This window comes from Macadamia integrifolia, chromosome 2, assembly GCF_013358625.1.
Source record: "Macadamia integrifolia cultivar HAES 741 chromosome 2, SCU_Mint_v3, whole genome shotgun sequence".
Classification (NCBI taxonomy): domain Eukaryota; kingdom Viridiplantae; phylum Streptophyta; class Magnoliopsida; order Proteales; family Proteaceae; genus Macadamia; species Macadamia integrifolia.
In genome coordinates this window covers 21,096,570-21,114,819 of record NC_056558.1, presented here as the reverse complement: position 1 = coordinate 21,114,819, position 18,250 = coordinate 21,096,570, and the positions used below count along the sequence as shown (strand labels likewise).

The 18,250-nt window shown below is 36.5% G+C and overlaps 2 protein-coding genes across 3 annotated transcripts in view; both read left to right on the top strand.

Moving 5' to 3' along the window:
- The first annotated feature begins 763 nt into the window (after positions 1 to 763).
- On the top strand, positions 764 to 9,218 carry LOC122088548 (rho GTPase-activating protein 5-like). 2 transcript variants are annotated; one of them, XM_042657859.1, is made up of 6 exons: positions 764 to 1,602; positions 4,526 to 4,646; positions 4,792 to 4,911; positions 6,248 to 6,478; positions 7,433 to 8,010; positions 8,845 to 9,218. In XM_042657859.1, the coding sequence occupies exons 1-5, from the start codon at positions 1,160 to 1,162 to the stop codon at positions 8,006 to 8,008; spliced, it is 1,491 nt and encodes a 496-aa protein (XP_042513793.1). In that variant the 5' UTR covers positions 764 to 1,159; the 3' UTR covers positions 8,009 to 8,010; positions 8,845 to 9,218. The 2 variants fall into 2 exon arrangements, with proteins under 2 accessions (XP_042513793.1, XP_042513787.1); XM_042657853.1 differs by lacking the exon at positions 8,845 to 9,218 and having other exon boundaries at positions 7,433 to 8,232.
- A 3,200-nt stretch (positions 9,219 to 12,418) lies between these two features.
- The window catches only part of LOC122057071 (protein FAF-like, chloroplastic), an 11,840-nt gene continuing 6,008 nt past the window's right edge, over positions 12,419 to 18,250 (top strand). Inside the window, exon 1 of the mRNA XM_042619069.1 lies at positions 12,419 to 13,651. Coding sequence (XP_042475003.1) covers positions 12,833 to 13,651 — 819 coding nt within the window. The 5' untranslated portion in view covers positions 12,419 to 12,832. The remainder of the gene's footprint in view (positions 13,652 to 18,250) is intronic.

Sequence of the window (18,250 nt, the reverse complement as noted above, 5' to 3'; positions counted from 1 at the left end):
TTAATAATTTAACTTGATTGGATTGGATCCAACTTAATGGGGGTTAAGTAATAAGTAAATTAAAGAAAAAAAAAAAAAAAAAAGGCAAGCAAAGAACTCAAGAAGAACAATGGTGTAGCCTCCAATAATAGTTACAACCGAGTTCAAAGAGGGAAATTCACCATTTAATTGGGATCACTATGGGCCAATGTTGAGTGAACCCGACTAATTCAACTGTATGATTGATCTAAAGATTAATAAGAGATACCAACTCAACTCAGCTCAACTCAACTCAACTTAATCCTATTTTAATTAAATGAGGTCAACTAAATAGGTTATATTTCTCCAATCAGTTCTAATCAAAACCATACAATATTTCAATCTAAAACTATACATCTCCTTCCTCATTACTTCTTTTATGATTATTTTAAGTCTACCTCTAACCCTTATAGCTCTTTTCATTTACATTATCACTTCCTCATCCATTGAACATTATCACTTCGGTCACATTAAATTTATTTAAATTTTTTTCTTTTATTGTTCAACCTTAAACCCTATATGTCATTGTTGGTCGTACAAGAATTTTAAAGATGTAAGCCGATCATCGAGGAAGTAGGACCCATAATTTCATGTAAGCGTTGCCTCCATCCAATACATATCTGCCACGTTTAGCTTTTTGCTTTTGGGTAAATGAGTTTTTTATTTTCCTTCAAACTCTGCTCCATTCTTGCACTCACTTCGACATTATAAAGTACTGGTGGCTTAAGATATCCTTGATTTGGGGGATTGGGGAAGAGTAACCGCTAAGCTGAAAACGGGGGTTTATTATTTTAATAGTTATAATGTTTTTCTCTGATTCGATTTTCTCTTTCTATTTTTTTTTTTTTTCGTAAAGATCTTCTCTCCCTGTCTCTCTCTCTAGTCTCCCCCTTTGCTTCTTCAAAGCTCCAAAACGAATCTGGAGAAGATAGAAGAAAACAAAAAATAATCAGTTAATGATTCTCACGTCCCACCATCCAATGCCCTTTCTTCAATCCAACTCTTCTGAAATATTCAAATCCAAACTCTCATCAACTTTGTAAATTTCTCTGAAAAATCATCGCTCTTGACATTTCTGGAATTTTTTAAAGTATTTTCCTTCAACTGGGTTTTCATTCAGACGACCTTTTCTTTGCCAGCCATGACGGAAATACTCTGTTCCCCATCTCATTTTCCTTCTTCTCCAAGCTCTTTATCATGTTTGCCCACAAGAAATGGTAGTTCACAGTCGACCCTTTCTCGTTCTCGTTCTCGTTCACGCTCCCATTCCCGCACTCAGTCTCTTATTAGCAATTCTACCTCATCTCCTGTAGTTGAGGTTGAGGCTAACCAAGTCTACTGCTCAAACGAAGAAGAAGAAGAAGAGGGAGATCAACTGTCTCTATTGGCTCTTTTGGTTACTGTATTTAGGAAGCCTCTGGTGGCTTGTAGGACTACTGGGAGGGAAGAACTTTGCTCAATGGAGATCGGATGGCCGACCAACGTGCGCCATGTTGCCCATGTCACATTTGACCGTTTTGATGGCTTCCTCGGCTTGCCTGATGAGTTCGAACCTGAAGTTCCCAGGAGATCTCCCAGTGCCAGGTAGTTGATTTTCTTAAACACTTTCTTGGGTATTATGTTTGATGAGTATATATGGCTATTCAATATGTTTTGCTGCAGATTTTCTGCTCTTGGGTTGTCCTGGCTTTGAGAAGTAGCTCATCAATGTTTTTTTATTCCTTATTTAATTTTTTTCTAAGCATTTGTTGCGTCACATTTGGTCATTCTTTGCTTATTCCTGTTTGTTACCTTGTTGAAGGTCTTTGGGGCCTCAAAAACCAACGCAGTAAAGCCTCCAGATTTTAGCTGTGGGTTTTTCAATAACCTATTCCTGAAGAAGATTGATTCAATCCTAATTCTTGTGAATTCGTTAAAAATCATATATATGTTGAGTTGTCAGGGAAAATAATGCAGTATTTAAGAGATCAAATTGATATGTCAAATGTAGCATGAAGAGCAATAGATAATGGTTTGCCACAATGATGATAGAGTCGGTCTTAAACTATAATAACAGTACAAAGATTTGGATCTATTTTGCCTGAAAAAAAATCCTTGTTATAAACTGCTTCTTGATTCCAGAACCCAGTGTAATCTTAACCTTAACAACGCTGGTGACAACAGAACTTATTTTCTGCTAGAATTCTTAAATCTCAGTGTAAACGCTTAGCCAAATTTTACTTGGTATATTCCCAATTTGATATCCTCCCATTGCTCGGAGGTGATAAGTTGTCTCGTGGTTAGAAAAATTAGCGGCATATTTATGCTTTAACAAAACGAATTTCCCAATTTCTGTAAGCCTTGGTGAGTTTGTGCATAAGGGAGATCAATTTCTGCTGGTTCTTGGTGAATTGTGTCTTGCAAATATAGCCTTTGGTGGTTCACTTATATCTCTAGTTGCTTGTGGGGATGGGATTAAAGGGTTCCTACTCGTGGGATTTGCTTTGTACCATTCTATCCTTTGTGCCATTGTGGGACTTGGGGAAGGCGGTGCTTCTGATCACCCTCTCATAATTAACGAACATGTAATCAGGTGCCAGGCCCCTGTCATCCTTTGTATGCTTATTGTTCCTAGATCTATTAATGTTTGGAGATGATTCTCTAGTGTGTTTTCTGGATATTTTCCTCTCTGTTGGAGTAAGCTCAAAATCTAGATCTGAAATTAATATTTTAGTTTTTTTTTTTTAATTTCATTTTTCAGTCAACTTTGTGAGTTGGAACATGTGGTGGTGAAGTTATTAAAAGATACTTGGGAGCAATTCAGTCAAATATCTTGAGCTTGCTATCGTTTGAGTCTGATCTGTATTTCTGATAAGTTTGGATGGTAACACATTTTGAGATTCAAAGGTGTTAATTGTCTTACACATGTTTTGAGATGTTGGATTTTAGGGCGTTTCCGCCTGGCTCTGTGTGGAGATCGGAAAATGTATACAAAGTCCGTCTTAAAGGCCTCCAAACTTAATTTTGACGGTAGCTTCTTCAATTGGGAGGCACTGATAACATAATATTAATACATTCTTTGTTATTCGTTGCATTTCTTCTTCAATATTTCAACTGAAGTAGGAGCTTGGATCCTTCTCAAAGACAAATATCAGTTGCAAGTGATGGTTCTTTAGGCATCAATATAAAGCTAATCAGTAGTACATGGAAAGTGACCCAACTAATTTGTTGAGTTGATGAAATTAAGAATGGTTGAACCCTGACACCCACTCACCAATCCCAGAGGAAAAAAAACAAACAAACAAACAAACTTGAGAAACTCTAATTTAACAGCGTACTTAGATCAGCAAGGGTTTTTCTTGCTTCTCAATGTGTAGGTATTACTAGGCTTAGTATGATTGTCAAGAAATGAATAGAAAAGAAAAGAAAGGAAGTAAGGAATTGTCCTCTAACAGAAGATATGGCTCCAGAGAGAGTAGGTAGAACTGCACAAGTACAGGTGTCTGAAGTAGTTGGGATAAGGATTGCACAGTGAGTGACAATGTTGGCAGTGAATGTGAAGTTGCTGATTTCACCTTCCTAGCTTAACCTAGTGCCATATCTGAGAAGAAAATGGTACATTATTTAATATAATTGTTAATCAATTGCAGGGTGTCACGCAACCATCCCATCCTCTACAGAGACTGTCTTCTTCATAATACTATCCCTTCCATTAAGTCTTCTACATTCTCATATTTCTGTGGTTGTTCTTATCTGTATATCATTCAAAGCCATGGCACAGCACATGTGCCATTCATATATTGCAGTGTCTCTGGAAAATGTCAGACACAATGTCACAGTGATGAAGGTGGTTTTCTGTTGAAAAAAAAACAAAGGCAGTCATGCTTTTGTTTTTGTATTTTCCAAAAATACCACTCTTGTAAGGGAAGAAAAACGAAACAAAGTTATGGATTCCGAATTATACAGAAAGTTTTTATGTGTTATTTCTATAATGAATATTTTGAGCATTGTATTCAATATACAGAGCCACAACTATATTAGATGACCTGATTTAACTGTATTCCTTTGTGCCTTTTGTAGATGCAGTAATATGTATCTTCATCTTAAATGTTAAGTTTTAGTATATGTAGAACACTCCTTGCCTTACCGCATATTAGTGGGAATTCGTTGGCTTGAGTAACAAATCGTTGTCGTGTTGGATCTATATCTTGGTTTTTCTACGTAAGTTGGTCAATATAGCAATGGTACTAGTTGTGTTCAACTTGGAAGATTCTGCCAAGTTGTTCTTATGTTTAAAAAGAATTCCTACAATGTGTCCTTGCTGCTTAAATTTGCAATGGTACTTGCAATGCTTATTGGTACCCTGGAGCCAAGATACCTCAGATTGCAACTTGCTTTTGCTGGTGTTTTTAAATCTATAATGTGATGCACCACATAATATGACATAGGCATGTGCACAACTGATATACAAATATAAAAGAACTTGCCTTATATGAATCCCTTTGTCTTGGATTTCCTTTTTGTGTAGTCAAAATGTTTTTGGAGTTTCCACAGAATCGATGCAGATGTCTTTTGACTCTAGAGGGAACAGTGTGCCAACAATACTTCTGCTGATGCAAAAACGCTTGTATGCTCAGGGAGGTCTGCAGGTACGACATTTTAGTTGTTTCTCTTTTCTCTTCCCCTTATGATGGTATCCGATTCACCTCCTTTGTCATGCTGCATTTGATTTATTTAACAAAAACCTTATCACCCTAAAAAAATTTCACCAAACTATTGAACTGTGACATGCAGGCTGAAGGGATTTTCAGAATTGCTGCAGACAACAGTCAAGAGGAATATGTTAGGGACCAACTGAACCGGGGAATTGTGCCAGATGGGATTGATGTCCACTGCTTGGCAGGTCTTATTAAGGTAGGCATTAGTGTTTTAGCACTTTGATCACAAGGGCCTCTTCTACTCTTTTCTTATTTTATTTTTTATCGAAAGCTTATTTTGGAATTAGGACTTTGATATCTGTACATTTGTGCCTGGACTATCCCAGTTAGGTGCTAGGGTTTATTATTTCCAAGTATCTGCTGCTGTTTGTCGTTTTGGTTATGTGTCCCTTTTCTTGAGAATGTAGGGTATCCTTTGTAGTGACAATAAGCACAAGCATAGGACTCCTGTGCTGCAGCATGGTGCCTAGTGAAACCTGACTAGAAGATCATATGAACCGAAACTTGGTCTGTTTACGAAGATCTATTGTTTTATTTTGGATGGTTATTGGTGAATTTTGCAATGGAAAGTTGATGAGTCAGATGTTTATAGTCATCAATTTTGCATGTAATTGGCCTACGGTTATCTACGTGCCCCACATCTAATGATGATTCCTATACCCAAGTTTGTGCTCCTATCCTAATCCACTGGTCTCCTTTGCTCTTTATAAAGGAAAGAAGATCTAAGAGGACAATCCATTGGCAGCGCCCTCCAGATGGAGTGCTGAAGCTAAATATGGATGGTTGTTCTGTAGGGAATCCTGGACCTTCAGGTATGGGAGGAGTAGTTAGACTCTCAGGTGGAGGCGTGCTTGAAAATAGTATAAAATTCTCTTTGCATTCTAGAAGTGCTAATGAGGTTGCAGATGAGTTAGCCCTTTTCCAGCCCAAAAAGTAATAATCTTAAGGGCATTAATGTAGTGATCCATAGAGAGTTTGCCCATGTCCAGCAAGATTGCAGACAGATACAGTGCCGGTGAATTATGATGAATGTGTGACGCAAGTTCTGCCCAGGTGTCAGGAAGAACAGCGCTGTTTCTTACAAAATGAAATTCCTGTTGGTTGGGGGTTTCTTTGGTTGATCTTTTGTTCAGGGTTATTTTCATGTGTATCACTATATGATTCTATGCACCATTATGATTCTGTGTTTGATTTCAACAGATTTGTATTTTATCCCTCCCCCCCCCCCCCCCCCAACCCCCTTTTTTCCCTATAAATATGTCACCAAGGGTATTCATCCTTTTTCACTAGTTGGCTGCATTGTTCTTTTGTGGCACTTGAAGCAACCCTCTCTTATAGAACCTCATGTAGTAGTTCTAGAACACATCTTCACATGATATCAATTGAAAACTTCCCCTAGCACCATGTGGCATGAAAAAAAGCCACAAACAGGGAGTTAAAGTTTTTCCATCTGAGCAGTGAGTTCCATTTTGAATCTGCTTATTCCTGTACGATATTTTGACATTGAATATGAATTTTCGGTGCTTTTGTAGGCTTGGTTTAGACAACTTCCAACTGGGGTGCTGGATTCTCTCTCAACTGAGCAAGTAATGCAATGCCAGTCAGAAGAGGAATTTGCTCAGCTTGTCAGACTCCTTCCCCCAACAGAAGCTGCTTTGCTGGATTGGGCTATCAACCTGATGGCTGATGTTGTCCATGAGGAACACCTAAACAAGATGAATGCCCAAAATGTTGCAACAGTCTTTGCCCCAAACATGACTCAGGTGAGTTAGGATTTTGTAATTTCTAGATTATAGTAGCACTGGCTTATTAAGATACCTGCACATTAATGACATAGTGAGAACTTTGTACTCATCTTTTTGTATGAAAAGAAGATTGTTTTCTTTTTACTGCATCATATGTCCAATGGTAAATTAGGAGCCCATCAGTTACCCATGATTATTTCTAACGGAAGTGTCAGAGATACATATATTCACATTCAGGAGGTTAATTCACTTATAACTTGATCCCGAAGCTTCTCAGATATGGTTATAGGAATATACATGAATAGGTACTTGTGATCAGACTTCAAACCTGTTCTAGACATAAACGTGAATACGGACATCCCATCCATTAATACAATCTTCCTAGTTCTCTTGAAGATTAACCATAATCCTCAATCTTTATCCTAGTCAAATATAGCCAAACTTATAGTACTTATTAGGAAGAAAGAACGCTACCTGCTGGCACAGATTCATCCCAAGACATGGGGCAGAAAGGCCATGCTGCCCTCGCACTGAAGCTGCCCACGCCAGCACTAGTGTGTATCTGCGCCACCAGATATCTTTCCTTTGCCCTTTGACAAAACAGATAAGAGAGTTATTAGCATCTAAAGCAATGTGTGATGGGAAATGAGATGATTTCACAAATATATGCGGCATCTAATACTAGTGTTGATGACAAATGATGTTGATTGGGTATCATGTTACTGGAGATGTAAATTATATCCTATGCCAAAGATTTAATTTATATCCTGTGCCCAATATTTACTTGACCAGATGGTTGTAGTGATCTTTCAAACCCATTATCCGAATTATCATTAACTATAATGTGACTGGAACTGTAATAATTGTATGTAATGTGGTCAGCGGACGCCGCATGATTTCTCCACCCCATGCAAGCTATTTTCTGCTTTTAATGGATTTCTGCATGAATTAGTAACAGTTTTTTTATTGCAGATGGTAGATCCTTTGACTGCATTGATGTATGCAGTGCAAGTGATGAACCTCCTCAAGACACTGATCATCAAGACACTCAAAGAAAGAGGGGACTCAGTTGTGGAGACAGATTCTGATTCCCACCTAGAGCCATCTGATGAGAATGGCCATCAGAGCCCGTCACAGCTTTGCCTGGGAGGCCCAAACTCACTGAAAGAAGACACACAGAATATCTTCAGTGATGATGAACCTGATTTTGCAACTCCCCCAGACTCTCCTGAAGAGGATTCAAGAACCAATGGTGGAGTCTGTAGTCTTCAAACAACTGTTGACAAGTTCACTCCAGATAGAAATGGATCTTCTGTTGATTGCAACTGCGAGGTTCCAGGCCAACTTGAATGGACAAATAAACAAGAGACAGGTGAATTTAATGATCTAAAGGCTGGGTTGCAAGCAATTACTTGCAAGAAAGTAACTGTCGATTCAAGTGCTTCAAGTTTCAGAAAAGGGTCCATTAGGTTGAATGAGAAGTCAAAAGGCATGAGCATTATCAGCCACATAAATTCAATGACAGAGCGGATTGAAGCCTGGCGATGAAGGTGCCTTTCATATTGGAACCTAACTGATGTGATTGTTTTTGAGTGAGTTTGATTTTGGATGTATGTTTTATATGTTTTTCTGGTGTAGTTTCTTAACATATTTCTGATCTCATGTATGGCACTTCCATGCCCATCCCCACACTAACATTTTATCTGTCCACTGAAACTACTGTCCATATGTGAAGTCCAATGAAATGTTTTCCTGCGATCTTTTATTTTTTCTGTCTTTGGCAGGATGATGACCTAAATGTTCTCAGCACATTCAGTAATTGGCGTTTTAATTCTTGGTGTCTGATGTATATGGAAAAATTTCTTGGTTATGGTCTCGTGTTTGTCGAGAGCCAATTCTGGGCTCCAACCATTTAACATGACATGGTGAATTGGTGAACCTGATTGCTATGGTGGGGTGCAGAAAACTTTACATAGAAAAAAAAATTTCATGTGCACAATAAATTTGACAATGAAATAAACAGCACTAGAAATTAATTAGGTGCAAAAATGAACAATCCATGCTATTCTTCTCTTCTTCTTCTTCTTTTTAGCTTGAATTGCTAGAAAACCAGGTTTTTTTACTTGGACGACAATCCTAACTCGAGTAAAAAAAAAAAAAAAAAAACTGATCAAGAGTCATGTATACTCTGCCAATACTAAAAAATAATCAAACTCAAACTGATTTGACTTGGATTTTATATTTGACTCATGGTAAATTCTGAATCTGATCAAAGACTTAAATGAATAAGAATCTGCTTTTTGAAAAATTCGAAGAATTTCTTGGAAATCCTACAATGTTAATTCATTCTTTTTTCTCTGACCGTTTGTCCGAATTGCATTCAGGTTTAAATCCAACTGAGAAGTCCACTTGAGATCAAGAGAGCTTTCTTGAGCTTGCATACCAAGTTAGGATTCTTAGGAAAAGAGAAGCCTGGAGTTGGAGGAGGCTGAATGAAAATCTTTGAACTCCCTGGAGAAAGGTAACCAATGCAATAATTGTTTGCAACTCCATGCAAAGAATTTTATTGACTCCTTATTCTTGGAGAGAGCAATTGAGCATTCTTTATACTTCAACTCCAAGTTTAAATAGGCTAGTTCTCCAATGATGTTTATTGAGATTTTAAACTAGGCTTGAAGACTTCACCAAACAAACTTGAGGTTTGAAAAATTGAAATTTGAAAATTAGAGAGTTATTGAAAACTTTTTATTCTTGAAAATTAGAGAGAATTGTTGAGGTTTTAAACTTGTGAAAATAATTTTTTTTTGGGGGGGGGGGTGGAGTGTGGATATGTATTACAATATTAGGTTATGTAGGGAAGCCTAAGAACATAATTAGTGCTCTCTTTGGTATCATTTTTTTTTAATTTAATAAAAATTATTAATTAAAGGTAAAATTACACCCCCTACCCCTGTAGTTTATCGAAATTACACTGGATCCAAGGGTTTGAATGAATTACACCCTTCTCCCCTGGCATTGATGATGTGAATATGTTGTTAGTTTTTAACAGCAAAATACCGTTATACCCTTCAATGAAAAATCAACTTAATAAGATAGAAAAAATGGTTTCATGACTTTCGTCCCATCTCGCTCTCTCTGTCTCTCTCTACATAATGAAAACTAAAACTAAAATTCATCTCGAAAAAAAAAAAAAACCAAAATACGGTATTCGCAGGCCTTGCCACCGCTTGTCAGGCACCCAGGTTTGCTTCCGACTACTCAACTCGGCCAAGCTCAATAATGAAGCTAGTAGTAAACTTGGACAAGAGCTAGTAGATACATCGTAAAGCCGTGAAGACCAAAACTGAAGAGTACTAAAAATAAAGTAGCCAGATGATGCAGCCTCTACGGCTCTACCACTATTACAACTACTTAAACCATACCTCTCTTTGGGCTCAAATTCTACTTTCCATTATTAGCAGTAGACTTGGTAACCTTGGCACCACTGGGATCCCTCTTCTCCACACTCTTGATAACACCAACGGCAACGGTTGACGCATGTCCCTCAAATTCTACTGTCCCTCTCTCTCTTTTTCTCTCTCTCTCTGGTTAAGTTCTCTTTTCTTACTCTCTTCATGGCCATACATGAGAGCTTTAACGCAGGAGGCTTTCTGAACTTCTTAGACGACTTAAGAGTTTGAAGAAAATGTGACCAAACTAGTGATGGATTCCGATGACTTCTGCAGTTTTCTGGGGAGTTTGAGTGAGTTTTCAGAGAGCCAGCTGTGCACACCGGACGACCCAATAGAGGATTTGGAGTGGTTTACCAACTTTACTAACGAACCCAAATTGCTAAGTGGTATTCAGACGAGTCTAGACCATGAAACCTTCTTGTTTAGCGGTTTTCTGAAGACCCCTGAACAAGAAATCGAAGAGAAAAATGACAAAAGCTCTGAAACACCCTAACCAAGTACATCTGCTACCCCATTCAACTATATAATCTCCATGAGTTAGGAAGGGAAATAGAAAATTCCAGTAAAAAGATCAACCAACTTTCAGTTAGGAGATCTACTTTGCGACTTGCAACTATACTTCAGAGATTGCAGGGCAGAGTCCGTTGCTGGAGAAGACGATGGTTGTTGTGTTGGAAAGGAGGTATACCTATTGTCAGTAGATAAGACACAGCAGTGTTAAAAAAGGCTTTTTGGGTATTAGATGTTATCATATTAAGTGATATCATCAACTAACAGTCTCAATTTGACGGAGACTAATGGATTGGACCTATTTGTAAGAATTTTAGAAAGTGTATGGGAGGGACACAATTCGTTCAAACCCTTGGATCTACATATAATTTTGACAAACTACAGGGAAGGGGGGGCGTAATTTTCCCTTAATTAAAACCATCTTAGAAATGGTTCAACCAAAAAAAATTATAAGAAATGAGAAATAGTTTGGTATGCGGTAGCCTGAGTAGAAAAAAAAATTTCCTAAATTATCAAAATCGTATGTAGTACCTCTTACCGATTCCTACCAAATGCTCTTTCTGCGTAAAAACCAAAGCAAGACAAGTACTTGCCTTATGTTACCCATCTTCCCCTCACACTCCATGCCCCCGCGTCTCCCATGATCCCTACTCCATTAATTCTCATTTGCTGATAGGTGTGCTGTGCCAACTGCCAAGTGGCTTGATTTTGTTTGCCTGAACATCACCGCGTTACTTGTTAATTTTGTTTTCAGAAAATTCAATTCACCAACATACATTTGCACGTGTATTTTTACCAGTATATATTAAATTGAATTAATCAATCAATGCATAATGAGGATATGTTTTCATGAGGATGCAATAATTGGTTTATGTGTCTATCTCTTTCTTCAAACTAAGTCTTAATGACCAAATGCAATAAAAAAAGGTTTTTATGAACAAAAATAAAATATAAAAATGATACCAAATAGGGCCTAAAATACCAGGTTTGACTCCTTGGATTCACCAAAATTTAAAAAGACAAGTCAAATAAAAAAAAAACCTAATTTTCCAATAATCTTGAACAAATTAAATATTTACATTAGGAATAGTCATAGCTTAGAAGAGGGAGGAACAAGTGTGTAGTTACGAACACTAGCTTAATCTGATGATAACTTCGGTTTGAAGAGCCCATACCCAAAGGAGGAGGATGTAGGATCAAACCTTATCATATGCATGTGTAAATGGATTTAGATAGATGAGGAACTTACTATCACTCCTCTACACTTGGTCTATATTTACTAAAACTCCCATACTTTTTACTTTTTTACTGATACTCTCCTTTTTTTTTTATTTTTACATCTCTTTCTTCCTTGTTCTTCTTAAATATCTAGATTACCCTTCTTTTTCACTTGTAACGTATTACACCTTTTTTAAATTGATTGGTTCAAAACATGGTTTGAACCAAACCACTAACAAATTTTATCTCATCCAATCATCAAGGATATTGTAAATTCAAAAACAATAATTTTGTATCCGATCGATATCGGTATCATATGTTTCAATAGGGTATCACACTTTTTTTTTTTTTTTTGGTTGTGACCGATACCAATCTGATACCGATAAAAAAATAGATTTCTAATTTTGTGATGATGAATGAGATAAGAAAAACTAATAATGATAAATAAACAACATCCCTGATGATTGGAAGAGACGAAATTTAAAAAATAATAATAATAATTATAAATAAATAATATCTTTAGGGATACATCAACTATGTCAATATCTTTGATGATTGAATGAGACAAAACTTGTAAACAGTTTTGTTCAAACTAAGTTTCTCAAACCAAGTTTTAAACTTGTCAATTTAAAAAAAGTGTAATAGCTTCTAGATGAAAAGAAGAGAAAAAAAAGATGTAAAAATAAAAAAGAAGAGAGGTATCAGTAAAAAAAAATGTAAAAGAATTTTAATAAATATAAGCCAAGTATGGAAGAGCGATAGTAAATTCTCATAAATAGAATAAATAGCCATTAGCCATACTAGCGTAATGATCAACCGCGCTTGGCAGGATAATAGATAAAAATAATAATATTACCGTAGTTGAACTGGTTTCACGTTTCTTCAATCCCACGTGGCATTTACATGGGCCTTTTCAGTTTATTAGAGTAATGAAATCCAGCTGGTACTGGTAGTGGTTATCCTCCTCCAGCTCTCCGTCTCTTCCTCTTTATTTTATTCATTTATTACTCCACGCAACACAACGCGACTTGGTTTCTTTCCAACTCTTAAAATCCCACCTGTCTCTCGCCTCTTCTTCACTACTCCACCTCACTATATATAACACAAAACCCTTCTCTTCTTCCCTGACCTCTACTTGCTCTCCCTTGCTCTCTGTAGCATTAGCAAATAAGCAAGCAGAGCGTCCAAATCCATGGCTGCCTGTGGTAGCCTTCAACCCATATTCGAGAAGCCGTTACCGGAGAATCCAACGCTAATAGAGTCGTTGTCGCAATGGAATCTACATCAGATGAAAACCAGAAATCCTCTCGACCTATCCTCCTTCAATGAGATCTTCGGAGAACTTCATTTCCAGGAGAAGAACAAAAACCCTAATTCCGATCCTTCTTCACCCCTGATTGAAGATAAAGGGGGAAATGCAAATGATGAGAAGGAGAATGACAACGACGACGAGGGAAATTTATCATTATCATCATCGATTTGGTCTTCATCGTTGGACAACCACAACCAATTCGAAGGCTTCTGTTGCAAGAATTCGGAAAGCCTGCAACTCTGTACCGAAGGCCTCGGATCTGAGAGTGCCGATGATGTCGAGGACTCTGATCCCAATAACGCCAACTGCAATAGGGTCATTTTTTATGATAGCAACAAACGAGAGGACGAGAAGGAGGCAGCGAGTATTACGGAGCATTCCTTGGTGGACAGTAACAGTACCAACCCCCTCCTCCCCTGCTTAGAGTCTTACTCTGGCAGCAGGAGATTCATCCCCAGGACCACCGCTAGTTCAGGGGCTTCCTCCTTCCCACCACCAATTTCTTGTATAGGGAGGGGTGGGAAACCTTGGGTTTACTTCAGATCCTATCGACATGATGGGAGGTTCGTCCTTAAGGAGATGAGGATCCCTACCCATGAGTTCCTTAGTGCTTGTCGAGAAGACGGACGTCTCAGGCTTCAATTTGTTCAGCCCGACGAAGAAATCCCTGAAGAAGAAGAAGAAGAAGAAGAAGAAGAAGTTGTGGATGGCAAAGGAGGAAGCGCAGGCTAAAAGGTAGAAACCTGCAAATACCAATCGAAAGGCAATTGACCATTATCTGTTTTTTCTCCTCCCTCAAGTTCTGAAAGAAAAATCCACAACTTCTGTGGCTCTCTGTGAATGTTTTAGGTTAGATATATTTGCGCAAGTTTCTACAGCAGCAGCCCTACCCTGGCACCCAAAACCGAAAAAAATAAATAAATAAAAAATGAAAAGGGCATGTCAGAAGAAAAAAAAATAATTTCTTTTGATTTTCTCCTCAAGAAAACAAAAGAGAGCCATCCTCTTATTACTGAATTTTGAATTCATTGAAGAAATTCTCTCATAATTCTGGTTTTTTTAATGAATTTTTTGAGGGAGTGGGGTTGATGAAATTTTGCTGTTACCCGAATTGAATTGCATGAACCCTCCTGTATCAAAACCTAGAGGGGATTTGTGAACAAAGGTGATGGGATTGGTTTGGAGTAGATCCTATGGTTTAGATACTAATAAGGACTTCAAGAACGGCACAAAGAAGATACCATCAGGGTCGGCCACTAAATAAGAAATAGGACACTAGCGGAATGCTACTGTGACTGGTTCCATTCCTCTAGGTTTGATAATAGATTGGTTGCTCATTCGATTATCTGATCGATGGGTGAATATTTAATATTTATGTTATTTTTTGTAATTACAAGAGTAGAAATAGATATATTTACTCCGATTAGGTGATTGTACGAACAATAAATTTTAAAACCCTGGTTTAGTCTCTAGTCTCTAATTTTCTTTAGGTTCTATGTATTATTAAGGTATGTCTGTTTGGGATAGGATCCACTGTTTTTGCCTACGAGTCAACCTTTAATACCTGTCTCACCTCTTACCTTTTACCTTTATAAAGATAAAAGAAGGGATATTTAAAAACAAAAAAGTACAGGGATATCCTTTTAAACTTACCAGAAGAAATTAGATAATAGAGGGAGTCGGAGACTAGAGATTAAAGCAGAGTTTTAAATTTCGGAAGCGGATCGGTTGATATCGGCACTTACCGATCCTAACTGATTTAGACCGATCACTCCAATTAATGACCGCTTATGACCCATTTTTTATTGATTCCAATTGCGAATCGGCACTGAACAATAATACCCTAGACTAGCGACTAGTGTCACTAGACCCATTGCTTCTATTTTGGGGGGAAAAAAAAAGGATTAGGAATTTTTTCTATATAACAAAAAAATTCATAAAATCAAAATAGAATTTGTACATTACGATAATCGAGAGGGAAATGAGATTGTTTTTTTGAGAACCATAAATTCTAACAGTAGTTTTAGATAATTAGTTACATCATTATCAGGCGGTTTGAGTTGATATGTGATTTTATCAAAAAATAAATTTAATATCCAAAAAAATAAGAAATACTATAATTATATGGAGATGTTAGATGTGCCTAATAAATTACACGCTAGCATCTGTGGTAAATGAGAAGATACATGTGAGCATCATCAACATGGGACAGCATGATCTTTATATCTACTATGTCTTGATGTGGGTATACTATCAGGTAGTGTTCTTTCTTCTTAAATTTTCTCATGCATGCATTTGTTACAAATTCTTTAGGGCGAGAAAGGTAAGGCTATATTATTTATTTATTTTGTGAGAATTGATCTATATAATAATGCATGACCAACGTTTAAGAGCGTGAAATTCTATTGAACACCTTGCCTCTCCACTTTGATGTAGCAGCTAAGGAAGTGAACTGGGTAAGAAGCTGCGAGAATTTCACTTTTCAAATAAGAAATATGACTGTCACTAACCTGCCCTCATAGGCTACTCCCAACGAATATATATATATATATATGTATGTGTGTGTGTGTGTGTGTGTGTGTGTGTGTGTGTACATACACACAAATGCATGTGTGGCCAAACAATTTTATACACTAAAAAAATGCACAATCATTGTATTTTCATTTATTTCAGATATAAACAACAATCTCATACAGATTTTTTTTCAACAATCAATGGTTAAATGCTATTTTGGAGAGAGAGAGAGAGAGAGAGAGAGAGAGAGAGAGAGAGAGGAGGTAATCACGAAGAAGAGATACGACGAGAGAGATGAGATCTGAGATGAGGAGAGAGAGACTGAGAACAATGACTTTTCACAGCAACACCGAGTGGTGTGAGTGCAGTCGTGGATAAACTTGACCACCAAAATTCAAGTTATTTGTTAATATTGAATAGCTAAGATTTGTCACTTTAATTGAGTTTCGAATTTGCCAAATTGTTGAGTTTTTGTGGTCTAACTCATTAATTAATATTAGCTAACTTGGTTTAACTCATGAGTAAATATCGTGGTAAAATTATAAAAAAACATCACTATTGGTGGAGAGAGCACCATTGACAACTTCTGAGATTCAAATTGGAGCTCATATAAACTGGTGTAAATAGCCAAGATTGAGAGGGGTACTTCTCTCTTATAGAGTTCATTTAAAAAACTGTTATGTTATTCCACTATAAAACCCAGATATTACCATGACACTACCATTACGTTAAAATAAAATATTGATAAGGGACTTGGTGGATTCGAACCATCATCTTTTTGAAGTATGGAATCATTTCCCAAGCCACAAGTGCTCTACCAATTGAGCTAAAGACCCATATTTAAATGATAAAGTCATGACCGAATAATGAGAAAGAAAACGAAACTGAAACATAATATTTCATAATGAATAAATCCCAAAGTGTGAATAGAGGTGACATGGTAGTTGTGAATGTACCTGTAAAGGAGCTAATTTGGAGGGAAATCACCTCAAATTTGCAATGTAGTAGCTTGAAAGTCGGAGTCTTACTAAGACCCTGTCAACAACTCATTCAGCTTCAAAATATTATGGGACACCAAGAAAATAAGATGGAATATTATAAAAAAAAACTACAAAATGCAAAATAATTTAGAGGATGTAAGTAACTCACAAATGAAGATCATGTTATACATTTCATATATCAACAAAGAACTCATTATATCAAAATAAAAGTTACCAGACATTTTCTACCACTTTGCTAACGCATGAAACTGGTGCAAGCAAAGAATCAAATTAATCAACACTACAACACCCTATGGCCAATAATATTTTAAAAGGCTACAAATTAACCAATTAAGGACATGGATGCATAAAGCAGTGTTACCTTTCTAAAAGGTAAAACTGTCTTTTTAACTCAACAACAATAAAAAAATGCATTAATCAATTCCTATTCAATTATGAACGAAGACGCATTGAAGGAGAAGCTTGTACCTGTCCTCTCAGAGTTTCATTCTAAAGTTGGGGCTTAGTTACTTTGTGCTTCACCTAGCCTTCACCTAGCCTCTACCTGTTCTATTTTTTGAGTATATACAATGTTTTCAAAAAATGCCGGTCCATCAAGTGGCTGAATAAGGGCATGCACTTCTGCCTGCATATATTTAATTGCACACACAAATATTGAACCTATATTCTACATAGAGAATGTTCATATGAATTTGGATTAAGAAAACAGTACTTGTTTATTAAATATTAATTTGTAAATTTCAAATAATGATAGACAATTAAAACATTTTTTTAGACAATCAATGGTTAAATGCTATATAGGAGAGAGAGAGAGAGAGACTACCAATTCTAGTTGAAGACATCGACTCATTTAATTGCTTAGAAATGATTCCAATGTTCATGCTTCTCCGAGACTGTAGCTCTCAATGGAATACAAGACAAAGATGATCATTCTGTGCCTATAAATTGCCAAAAACTACATTTTCAATCTAAATGGAAGTGTTTAACCGTTTCTAACCAATTTCCACACCAGGCAGCCTCAACCTCGAACCACAAAATTGGCCACTACGAAGACCACCATAACCAGCATCATAAGAGGCCGGAGAAAGAAACTTAAGATCGAACAATCTCCTTACCAACCAATACCCTCTGATTAAAAAAAAAAAAAAAAGGTTAAGAGTTATTACTAATTAGGAAACCAAAAGATATTAGTAGAGCAATTGGGGGGAGAATATTGAAAGATAAAGATTTTTTTTGGGGTGTAAATATAGAAAGAAATAGATTTTTTATTTTTATTTTTGGTAACGAATATAGAAAGAAAGAAATAGATTGTGGCAAGATAGAAAGAGAGACAAGGAATTAATAGAAAAAAATATATAATAAAAGATATTTCAAAAAGAAAGGAACGTGAGAGAGAGAGAGAGAGAGAGAGAAACAGAAATATTCTAAATTGTCCAAACAAACAAAATAGTAAGACGCTCTAACACCGTAAGTGAGTTGCAATTCACCTATCAATTATGCTACAACTTTGAAACACATCATTGGAGTCATGTATTATCATGTTCAACAATGAATCGTCACCCAAATTAATAATAATAATAATAATAATAATAATAATAATAATAATAATAATAATAATAATAATAATTGAACATGAACAAAATAGAGAGCAGTCATGAGATCAACAATATAAATATAAATTAGGGAAAAGACAAGTCATAATCCCCTTTTTTAGATACCTCAAAATTACTTTCTCAGATTACAAATCGGTGCATATATATATATATATATATATATATATAGA